The 12,460-nt window shown below is 37.3% G+C and overlaps 1 protein-coding gene across 21 annotated transcripts in view; it reads right to left on the bottom strand.

Moving 5' to 3' along the window:
* The window catches only part of camk2b1 (calcium/calmodulin-dependent protein kinase (CaM kinase) II beta 1), a 57,514-nt gene that overhangs the window by 43,228 nt on the left and 1,826 nt on the right, over positions 1-12,460 (bottom strand). For all 21 annotated transcript variants that reach the window (XM_077521729.1, XM_077521726.1, XM_077521748.1 and 18 more), the window contains exons 3-6: positions 10,300-10,359; positions 10,133-10,187; positions 7,161-7,226; positions 615-687 (exon numbers count right to left, since the gene is read on the bottom strand). In XM_077521729.1, coding sequence (XP_077377855.1) covers positions 615-687; positions 7,161-7,226; positions 10,133-10,187; positions 10,300-10,359 — 254 coding nt within the window. The remainder of the gene's footprint in view (positions 1-614; positions 688-7,160; positions 7,227-10,132; positions 10,188-10,299; positions 10,360-12,460) is intronic.

The raw sequence follows: 12,460 nt of genomic DNA on the forward strand, positions 1-12,460 counted from the left end.
TTGGGTAATTAATAATGACATGTTATTAATTTATTTTTTTTAATTATTAAAATAATGCTTTATTATTTAAGTAAACTATTAAACGGACATTAACGAATAGGTTTTGTATGTATGTAATGCAAATGGTGAAATACTGATTTATAATTAATATTATACATGCATATTTTAATAGTGTGTTTTATTTATTTAACTAATTTGGATAAATATTATAATGAAATGTATTCATTCATTAAACATTAAAACAGAATTATTTTATCATTAATTTGTGAATTATGTTGTGTTTAAAGTAAATTATTAAACATACGCAAGTACTGATTTACAAATAATTTGATTATTGTTTATTTTATTTTATTAATGAGTATATTATTATTTTCAGTATTAAACTATTGTGTACTTTAACAATGTATTTACTTAATAATTCAGAAACTGAGTCAATTATTATTTCATTTAAAAAATATAAAACATTATCTTTCACACATTATGTTACCGGCCCTTGAGCACAAATGTTTGTCAAACCAATCCTGCTCTACAAGTTCACAACACAACAAGTAGGAAACTTGTGGCTCTCGTTAATTTTGTGCAAACTGCAAAAACACGGACTCGCCGTTACTGACCTTCAGGTCTCGGTGCACAACGCCCATTTGATGGCAGTGAAGCACGGCCTCCAGGATCTGCTGGATGCAGTGGCTGGATGCAAAAACAGCAAAAACAAAAAAACAAAAAAAACATTAACATATATTAACATTTCAATGTGTATAACAAACAGGTAAGATGATATTAGATATTGATAAGATGATATTACCTATTACCACAAAAGATATAGTATAATCAAATATACTGATGTGTCAACTAAATGTATATACTATATAGGTCTATACATTGTATCCAACTGTGGGAGACACTGACTGATATACACATGCATGCGCACACACACGCAGTTGTGGATGTGACACTGGGTGTGAACTAAAGCTAGGCCATGCATATGATTGCTGCACACTGAGACCTAATATGGAATCTAGTCAGTCTGTCAGTCTGTCCATCTATCTATATTCGTCTGTCTAACTATCACAGATTGTGTTTTCGAGGAAGAACTGACATTATTGTAAAAGGTGAGGGCCATCAATTCCAATCTCTTGCGTCCTTTCTAAAGGTCTGCCGACAGATTGATGACACCGAGCGCAAAAAACGTTTAACACGAGAGTGAGTTGTTGGAAAATTCAGCCCCCGGAGCCAATTTCACCGAATACCACGAAACTTGGTAGACGTGTCTAGTACGAGTAGACCAAGGTTTTTTAGTTAACTAAAACTAACGAAAAAAACAAAAACTAAAATTCAACAAACAATTTCATTAACAAAATGAAATAAAACATGCTTTTGGAAAAAACGAAAACTGAAACTACATCTGTTTACATAACTAACTAAAACTAACTATAATTACAGCAAAAATGTCCTTCGTTTTAGTCTTTGGTAATTAATTTAATGCATGAGCCTTTGGGGATGATTTTAAATGTGATTTGAAGTCGATTTATTTTGATATTAACCGGAATAAGGCCGTTTGAAAATATGCACAGAAGTTACGTCATCTAGCAGCAGCCAATGAAAAGCACCTCCAGATGACGTCGATCCCACTGAAACTATCTAAAACTAAACTAAAACTAAGCATTTATTAACGCATTTGCTCCCAAAAAACGTATAAATACGTTCTATTTTAAATGTATTACATGTAACGACGTATTTATACTTTTTTTTTTTTTTTTATGCTAGCAGGGGTGGTGAGATCCGGTCCTCGAGGGCCGCAGTCCTCTGCAGGTTTTGGATATTTCCCTTCTTCATCACAGCTGATTCATGATTAGCTTATCAGCAAGCTCTGCATAAGCCTGATAGCGATCCTGTTAATTGGAATCAGCTGCACTTCGAGTAGAGAAACCTCTAAAACCTACAGGACTCCGGCCCTCGGGGATCGCAGTTTACCACCCCTGTGCTAGAGCATACAGAAATCCTCTCAACTGCAGAGAATGGGTGAAAAAAATGGTAGTAATTACATAAACAGCCAGCAGGTGGCAGCAGAGTATAAGAGATCAACCAAGGCCATGATGAAAACAAGCTGTTTCCCCACAATTCTAAATAGATTTGTCAATAATAATGAAACTTAGCTATATTCTAATGCTAATTTCTGTAACACAGAAACAGATAGAAATATCTTTTTTTCCTGATGAAAGAAGAGACTCTAATGTTTTGGTAGGTTCCATGTTTTTATAGAAATAGAACACAATATTGTGTGGGCCTTGTAAATTCAGTCAAAATCCAGTAAAACAGCCGGGAGCAAAGGGGGGTTGCTTCAATTAAAATGGCTGCTGGGAGTAAATGAGTTCAATAACTCAAACTAATAAAAATTAACAGAACCACCCTGAAAAATAATTAAAATTTACTAAATTGAAAAAAACAAAATTCTAAACCTGCGATTGGCTGGCAACCAGTCCAGGGTGTCCCCCGCCTACTGCCCAGAGCCAGCTGAGATAGGCGCCAGCACCCCCCGTGACCCTTGTGAGGAATAAGCGGTCAAGAAAATGGATGGATGGATGGAAAATTCAAAACGAAACCAAAAACTAAATAAAATGAAAAATTCCAAAACTATAATAACCCTGGAGTAGACCCACAAAAGTCTTAAAAACCCAAGCCAGAGAAGACACAGGAGGTCCGCAATTTGTTTGAAACTCGCTCAGCAGCACCCTCTAGAATTTTATTTAGAAATTCAGCTTCCACAGCCAGTTTCAAGTCAAGTCAAGTCATCTTTATTTAGACCCACAAGTCTCAAAAACCCGAGCCCGGAAAGACACAGGAAGTCGGCAATTTTTGTTTGAAACTCGCTCAGCAGCACCCTCTAGAATTTTATTTAGAAATTCAGCCCCCAAAGCCAGTTTCAAGTCAAGTCAAGTAAAGTCATCTTTATTTAGACCCATAAAAGTCTTAAAAACCCAAGCCCGAGAAGACACAGGAAGTCGGCAATTTTTGTTTTTAACTCGCTCAGTAGCATCCTCTAGAATTTTACTAAGAAATTCAGCCCTCAAAGCCAGTTTCAAGTCAAGTCAAGTCAAGTCATCTTTATTTATATAGCGTTTTCAAACAGCCTGAGGAAACATGGAAATAAAAAAAATAAAAAGTCAAGTCATTATGATTACAACTAGTGAAATTTCTTTCATCAGCGTGTATCACATTGAACCAAAACGGTACCACTTAGTGGCACAAAAGTGCAGTGTTACATTTACTAGTGGGTTGTTTAGCTGTTCAAGTGGGCAGCACACACACTGCGATTCAATGAGGCGCGGCATCTATTAGGGGCGGAGGAAGCTATTTGGAGGGCGCAAGCTAAATGGAACGCTTATGTATCGGATGAAAAGTGATTCACGGAGGACGCGGAGAACTGGTGCCAGGCTATTTTTCCAGCGCTACACGGAAAGCGATACGTGCGCGCGTGTGTGCGCAGACAAGGTGCAATGAGCGAGTGTAATGTGCAGAATATGTGACTAATAGCAGGCGCTCAGAGACACGCAGCCTGCAGGATTCACACCCACAGAGTGTCTAGTGAGTGGGAGGACTGAGAGAGTGCGTGTGAGAGTGTGTGTCTGTGCGCGCGTGTGCGTTTGTCAACATGCGCCAATCTTTTTTTTTTTTAATGAGGACCAACACTTAAATCTTCCTGCATATCCTCATCCTTTTATGTCCTGCTATCTACTGTATAAGGTGCAATATTAGTGTTAATTTTGATTTTGTCTGCTAATCTGTCACGTCTGTGACACTGTCAATTGACACACATCACAAACACATGGGAAAGACGAGGTGGATACACAGTGAAAGGTTTAAAAAAAAAAAAAAAAAAAAAAAAAAAAAAGTAATTATAGTTAGAACTTAAAGGCCCAGTCTGCCGGTTTGACTCTGGAAAAGGCACTTTTTACATACAGGATTTAAACAAAAACTACTTCTCAATTTACAGATCAGGGCTTGTCTTCATTTCTGGTGGTGATTTTCACTTAGCAACATAAAATTTGGTCAACCCAGAAAAAGCCTCAAGAACCCATTTCCCAAAAGGCATACAAAGTCTGCTATTTTGGCTTAAAGTGGCAATCTTTGGGTCATTTTAGCCATTTTTCCAGGTGTCTTTGACGACCTTATCGTACCGGAATATTTAAAAAATAAAAAATAAAAAAAATCGTCTATACGAGACAGTTTCACATAGCAACATGGAATTTGGCAGGCATGTCTATAATGAGGAGGCCCACAACCAAGTCTCAAGAAGCCATGCTTGAAAACACACAGAAATTCCACCATTTTGGTTTGATGTTGCCTTTTCTGGGTCATTTGGGGCAAGTAGCACCATCTGTTGGATTAATATAAACGCACTATTATCAAGCGTTGATAGCGACAGACTTATTTTAGTAGCATGGCACTCGTGTGGGAAACGGTAAAATGTGGGAAATGTTGCTTCATGCTTTGAATGAGGTGAAGCAGATTTGAGATATATTCATGTAACACAACCATCGACCATGTGCCTCTTAGTGGAGTTTAAAAAAAAAAAAACAAAAAAAACTCCTAGCACAGATTTAAATGTGTCAAACCGTGAGGAGCGAGTGATTCTGACAAGGTGTGATGGAGAACAGTTGCAGGTTTGACTGCATGTGTGTGCGCGCAGTGTGTGATTCAGACTAATTATCACCGCTAATTAAAGTCCCACTTCCCGCTGGTCTCCAAGGGAGAGGGTGGGTGGCGGGAAGGGAACTGGCCTTGATGACTGACATTAAGAAGATGTGAGGCTGAGGGTGAGGGGTAGCGGGGGGAGACGTTCAGTATCTCAGCTGCTACACTAGAAGATGACATTTGATTAAAAAAAAAAAAACTTGCAAAAAAAAAAAAAGAATGTTAAGTAACACATAGTAGATAAACAATAAGCTGCTGTAGCTGGTTATAGTTTTTGTTTGCAAAAGTTGCTATAAATCCAATTCACAAATGTTAGTGTTTTCCGATGTTTGAGTATTCAGATATTAGCCGTCTGGGATTATTTGAATTTTCTAACGTTTGAGTTTCGGATGCTAACATTGTCATGCGTTACTGCTCTCTGATGTTTGAGTTTTCGGTTGTATGAGCTTTGAATGTTTGCCTTTTCCCGTATTTGCATTTTCAGATCTTTGTGGTTTTTGGATATTAACTTTTTTGGATCTTAGAATTTTCAGGGAGTATTTTCAAAAGGTTGTGTTTTTTAATGTTAGCATTTACGGATGTTTGTGTTGTTGTCGAATGTTGGCCATTTACTGTATAACGTTTCCATATTTAAATATATCTGTTTTTGAATGTCAGCATTTTCACATTTTCAAAATGTTTGCATTTTCAAATGTTAATGTTTCTAATTGTTGGCATTTCTCAATGTGTTTTTGAAAAGTGTTTTTTTTTTTTTTTTAAGTGAGCATTTCCGAATGTTTGAATTTCCAAATGTTAGCATTGTTCATGTTAAAAATGTTTTTTTGCCTTCTCAAATGTTTGCTTTTACGTACGTTTGCATTTGCGATTGTTTGAGTCTCTTCAATGTTTGTTCGTGTGTACATCTGTGTGCACAATTGTGTATGTTTCACAACTGGAATATGATTTGAAATATTTGAGTTTTTAAAGTTGCTGTATATGTGAAAGTTTTGCCATATTGAAGCTTTTGCTACATTAAGTCTCCGAATATACAGTATCGGCAGTGCTTGCCTGCCTTCAGTGCGGGACAAACCTCAATAAAACAAAGACGTTTACTGGAAAGAGTGGTCCGTGTTCATTAAAGCTAATGGAGCAGACTAATGGCACTAAGTGAGCTTTAATGAGTCGACTGCGCACTAATCAACGGCGCGCGTTCACTTTTGCGCTCTCTTTCGCTGCCATGATGTAACATACCAGAACCGAATATGAAGATTTCAACATTTGCCGTCATAACTCAAAGCGCGCCGTTCATTAAATGGCAATTAGCGGCCATCTTTTTCTGCAATGTCGGGATTTTTTTTTTTTTTTTGCCTTCTTCACTTTCACCGGCTTCGAATGGTGAGTGTCAAATCCGCACGCGCGCTTGAACCTCCGCCGACTATCTGTCAAGTGGGTCATGTCTGCCTGTGAGACGGCGCGTAATGGTGGGAGGGAGATATATAAAGCAGCATGGGTGGGGGGGTAGAAGAAGAGGAAGAAAATTTAAACTTTTCCCAATGTAAAAGGAAAGTGTTTTGAAACGCATCGGATACAAAATGTGATGTAAACCTTATTCATAACTTGTATACAAATATAGAGAACAACCACGTAACTGTTTTCTTTTGTTGTTTTTTTGTTTTGTTTTTTGTTGGAACTCACCTCATCTGAAAATCTCGCTTATTTGCAGTTTTTCTGCTCTTTCTTTCTGGCTTCCTGCTAATTTATTTATTTATTTATTTTTGTATTTATGTCTCTTGGACAGGTTGTAACAGTTAAGTGAAAAAAAAAAAAAAAAAAAAGAGCTCATACTAAAAAAATAGAAATAAAGAATAAATAAATAACGAAATAAAATAAATAAAATAAAAAATCTAACCAAAAAAAAAAACCACAATATTGTGCTTTTGTACATTACAACAATGTATAAAGAGAACCTAGAATCTCTAATAATACTTAATATTGAAGCACTTACTCGCTAATACAAGCACACATTGAGTTCCTCCACATATTGACTTGGTTCACAAGCATATTACAATCCCCTTTGTGGATTTTAAACAGAATGACCAAAACATCCCTAATGAAAATTAAACTGCACTAAAAAACTAGCCACCAGAGGGTGTTAGAACTGCACAAATGGAAATCAACCCAACTTTTTTAACAGATGTGCTGTTTTTAATATCTTGACTTGACGATGATGATATATTATGGAAGTTTTAATATTGCGGTTATCGTTACATCCCAACTCGTGACTCCATTCCATTTCAAAACCCATGAAAAATAATCACAGAAAAAAACAAAACACACACACACACACACACAATATGGCGCTGCTTCTTGCAGCAATTGAGGCAAATGGGATTAGTGCACGCGGCACAGGTGCATAATCCACTCTCAACGAGTTTGCTGCCTAAAGAAGCGGGGGGGTTGCGGGTTTGTATTGAAAGTGCCGCTCCTACCTGGCGTCAGCTTCGCTGTAGTACTCTCGAGCTACAATGTCCTCAAATAATTCACCCCCGGTCACCCTGCATGGCGACACACACAAACACATACACATTTTTAATACACACTTATAACACACACATTGAAAAGTGTGTCTGACATTCTTCCCTCATCCCCTTCCCCAACCCACACGGTAACCATGGAAACTAGAAGGGGATCATACAGAGAGATGGATGCGGGATGTGGACGGCGTGGGAGTGGGTACGAGTATTGGGGGGGGGGACGTGGGAAAGTGTTACGCAATTGTTTATGAAGGAAAAAAGAGGGGGAGGAAAGAAGAGAGGAGAAAGAGGATGGGGGAGAAGAATCAAGGGCAGACTGAGAAGAAATGAGTGGAGATGGAATGAGAGGAACGTAAGATGAAACAGGAGGAGAGGGACAAAAAGGAAAAAAATGATAAGACAAGAAGAGTAGAAAAAAAGAAGTAACAGTTGGAAGAAATAGGATGATGGAACGAGAGGAGAGGAAATAAGAAGTGGAAACCAGTTTTTGTTTAGTTTTTAGTCATAATTTAATCATCTGATTGTATGTTAGTTTTAATCAAATTTTTGTCGATGAAAAAAAAGCCATTTTAGTCGACTAAATTGACAGTTTAGTCGATATTTTCCTTCCGCATACATTTCAACTTCTTTACAGAACATTATAATACGCCTATTTGTAACCGTAGTTTAACACGCAAGACACATTTAATACAACAATTAAAAGTGCATAATTGTTAGAGATTGATCTTACAGCTGAATAATAAAGTGCAGTGAACACTGAACAGTTTCTGAGTGGTTCTTTTCTCCAATCTGCATTTAATTTCTTCTGACTGGATTGTGTGAATTTTCGTCACTGTGTTGTCATTTTCGTTTTAGTCATTGACGAAATTGGCAGTCAATTTTAGTTATCGTTTTAGTCTCAATGAATGTCTTCTATTTTAGTTTTTGTTTAATTTTCGTCTGAAAAAAAATATATATAACGAAAATTATGAGGAAAGTTTTTCGTCAACGAAATTATCACTAGTGGAAACAATGGGAGAAAATGGAAAGAGGAAATAAAAGGAGAGGATAGGAGATGAGAAAAGGAAAAGCAGAAAACAGAAGATGACTTGAGAAGATCAATCAATCCATCCATCCATGTTCTCGCTTGAAACAGCTTGAAATGAGAACAGGAAATGAAACGGGATAACTAGGAATGATGTGAGAAGACAAAACAAGAGAAAAAAAATAGAAGAGAAAACAAAATGAGAAAAACATGAGGAAACAGGAAGGAAATGAGATGAGAAAAATGAAAAGTGGAAAGCGAGTAGACAAAAGAGACGAGGAAGCAAGTTGAGAAACGTGAAAAGAGGGGAAAAGGAGCGGAAAGTTATAAATAAGTTGAGAAAGAAACGAGAAGAAACAAAAACAAGAAAATGAGAAGAGGAAACAAGAAACGAGGAAGTATGGGGAGACAAAATGTTGGGAAAGAAGGCAAAACTCAAGCAGAGGAAACAAGAGAAGGAAATGAGAAGAAGGATTCAGGAAAAGAAATGATGACAGCAAAATGAGACTAAAGTTGAAGCAACAAAAGCGGGAAATACAAAGCATATGAGAAGAGGGAGTGAACGAGATGATATAAATGATAACAAGGAAACTAGAGTGAGCAAATGAGAAAAGGAGGCATGAGTAGAAGAAAGGGAAGGAGAAGAAAAAAAGATGAAGAAGAGCCAAAAAGAGGAAGAAGAGAAGAGAAGAGAAGAGAAGAGAAGAGAAGAGAAGAGAAGAGAAGAGAAGAGAAGAGAAGAGAAGAGAAGAGAAGAGAAGAGAAGAGAAGAGAAGAGAAGAGGAAGAGGAAGGAAGAGGAAGAGGAAGAGAAGAGAAGAGAAGAGAAGAGAAGAGAAGAAAAGAAAAGAAAAGAAGAGGAGAAGAGAAGGAGAAGAAGAGAAAAATAAGAGGAGGAAGGAGAAGAGGAGGAAGAAGAAGAAGAAGAAGAAGATGAAGAAGAAGAAGACAAGAGAACAGAAGAGAAGAGGAGAGGAGAAGGGAAGAAGTAGAAGGATAAGAAGAAGAGGAAGAAGAAGGAGAAGGAGGAGAAGAGAAAATAAAAAAGAAGAGAATAGAAGAAGAAGAAGAAGAAGAAGGGGGAGAAGAAGGAGGAGAAGAGCAAATAAAAAGAAGAGAAGAAAAGAGAAGAGAAGAAGAGAAGAAGAAAAGAGAAGAGAAGAAGAGAAGAAGAAAAGAGAAGAGAAGAGAAGAAGAGAAGAAGAAAAGAGAAGAGAAGAAGGAGAAGAGAACAAAAGAATAAGAGAAGAGGAAGAAGGAGAAGAGAAAATAAAAAAGTGAAGAAGAAGAAGAAGAAGAAGAAGAAGAAGAGAAGAGAAGAGAAGAGAAGAGAAGAAGAGAAAAATAAGAGGAGGAAGGAGAAGAGGAGGAAGAAGAAGAAGAAGAAGAAGATGAAGAAGAAGAAGACAAGAGAACAGAAGAGAAGAGGAAAGGAGAAGGGAAGAAGTAGAAGGAGAAGAAGAAGAGGAAGAAGAAGGAGAAGGAGGAGAAGAGAAAATAAAAAAGAAGAGAATAGAAGAAGAAGAAGAAGAAGAAGAAGAAGAAGAAGAAGAAGAAGGAGGAGGAGAAGAGCAAATAAAAAGAAGAGAAGAAAAGAGAAGAGAAGAAGAGAAGAAGAAAAGAGAAGAGAAGAAGGAGAAGAGAACAAAAGAATAAGAGAAGAGGAAGAAGAAGGAGAAGAGAAAATAAAAAAGTGGAGAAGAAGAAGAAGAAGAAGAAGAAGAAGAAGAAGAAGAGAAGAGAAGAGAAGAGAAGAGAAGAGAAGAGAAGAGAAGAGAAGAGAAGAGAAGAGAAAAGAAGAGAAAAGAAGAGAAAGGGGGTGGAAACAGAAGGAATGGAAGAGAGAGGAGAAAAGAACCATGACCTTTAACCTTTTCTCCCATAAAAGGAATGTTGCGACTTACAAGTCAAAGAGCAGATAATGGAAGCCCTCCTCTGATATGCTGTCATGAAGACGAACTGCCACGAAACACAAATATTTGTTCATCAGTCGCGACAACAATCATCTCATAACGTACGTGTGTGAACACGAGCGTGCGTGTGCATGCGTGTGCGTGTCCTCACTCCTCACCGATGTTAGGATGTTTGAGCAGGCGGCAGATGCGAGCCTCTCGTTCCAGCTTCTGGTGATCTGACCAAAAAAAAAAAAAAAAAAAAAAAAAGAATAAAAAAGACATTTTGTAATTGAGGCAATTTGAATTCATGCCATGTTTTTAACAAAATGGCTGCCATGACGGTCAATCAAATACTAGTCCCGCCTCTTTACACCCTTTTTTTATTTTACATTGCGTATTTGGCAGTAGTTGTGACTCAAACCTGAGACGAAAAGTGAATTTAAAAAAGATAGAAAATGCTGAAAATTTTGATTAAATTGTTCAGGAAGTGAATTTCCATAGGTTGACAGCTCTGCACCACACATCTAACATGTACACAATCACCAAGCCATGTCCCATAAACGACGGGGAGATCTCAATCATGACGGCGTAACCTTGCGTGGTGCCTCAAAGGAGCCAATCACAGCGGATTAGCCGTTAGCCTCCTGCTAATATCAGCAGGATAATCTGGGATGGATTTAATCTCATTAAAAGACACTCGCTGCACTGACATGGGGAGAGGAGGGTGGTTGGGGTTTATTGATATCGCAGCGGTGATGATGGCACACTCCCAATCAACCTCCGGGCCTCGGGGCAGCCCAAAAATGAACGGCGAGGGTCAGAAACCATTTCAGTCCAAAGAGAGCAAAAGACGTTCAGTCAATTATGGTCTTTAATTGGCGTGTATGCAGATTCGGTGGAGTTGGTTTCGTTTTACCCCATTTGTTGGTGTTCGCTAACATTAGCGGCCATCGCTAGCGAAGGCCCTTTATTGACAGCTGGAAAAATGCACTTGATTAAATTGCGTATTGACTCATCCGAGGGGATAACTCACACGAGGCATCACATCACATCAACGCAGTCGCTTTAAAAGATACAACAAATACAATAACATCTTATTCTTGCACTGCACGCTCTTTTAGTCATTTTAGTAAGGTATTTTTTTTATTTCTTTACTTTTTTGTTAAAGTGATACTTGACTCATTGAACAACTTTCAGCAGTTAAAAGTTATAATGTAATTTAATTAATGTGTTAACTTCATTATTTTTCATGTACATTTAAACCATTAAAAAGTAATTTTTCTACTTGCTGTCGACTGATGATGACATCACCTGCGCTGAGGAAGTAGGTCACAACCAATCATGGATCACCTGTTCTCAGGTGTTTGGTCAGCAAACTGTGCCACGATTGGTTGTGACCTACTTCCTCAGCGCAGGTGATGTCATCATCAGTCGACAGCAAGTAGAAAAATTACTTTTTAAAAGGTATTAATTGTACATGAAAAATAATGAAGTTACCACATTAATTAAAGACAATATATTCACTTTTTACTGCTGAAAATGGCTCAATGAGTCAAGTATCCCTTTAAATCTCTGTAACTGCTTGTATACTAGGGATGTAACGATATCCAGACATCACGATACGATAATTATCACTATATGAAGCTCACGATACGATGATTATCACAATATTATGGGGAGGTTGGCGATATTTAAAAAATGTCACAATATTGAAAAAAATAATAATAAACCCTCATACTTAAAAAAAAAAAACAACCATTATTGTGCTTTTGTCAATAACAGCAATGTTATGTTATTATTATTATGTTATGTTGTTAACGCACGCACACATTGAGTTCCTCCACATATTGACTTGCTCCACAGGCATATTTCGTTCACCTTCATCTGACAATTAGTGTAGATTTTCAACATAGATGGGCCAAAACATCCTTAATGAAAATTCAATTGCAATAAAAAAAAACTAGCCACCAGAGGGTGCTAGAACTATACACATAGAAATCAACCTCACTTTTTTTTAACAGATGTGTTGCATTTAAATATCGTGAAAATGACGACGATGATATTGTGGCAGTTTTAATATCACGATATCGCGCTTATCGTTACATCCATATTGTGTACAGTATGTTTTCATCAAATATTGGACCTTTTATTGGATAGGAGTTTGGAAATTCTTGCATATCCAAGGAACTCCAGTTGTTGCTAAAAGTGCAAGAAATGGATCTAATACATCCATAACATGGGCTAAGTCCAAAGTCATCAAATCTGGAAAATTGCCAAAATCTGAGGAAAAACAATTTCGGTAAAAAAAAAAAAAAAAACTGTGGGAGAAACAATCAC

Source organism: Festucalex cinctus, chromosome 5 (assembly GCF_051991245.1).
Source record: "Festucalex cinctus isolate MCC-2025b chromosome 5, RoL_Fcin_1.0, whole genome shotgun sequence".
Lineage (NCBI taxonomy): Eukaryota > Metazoa > Chordata > Actinopteri > Syngnathiformes > Syngnathidae > Festucalex > Festucalex cinctus.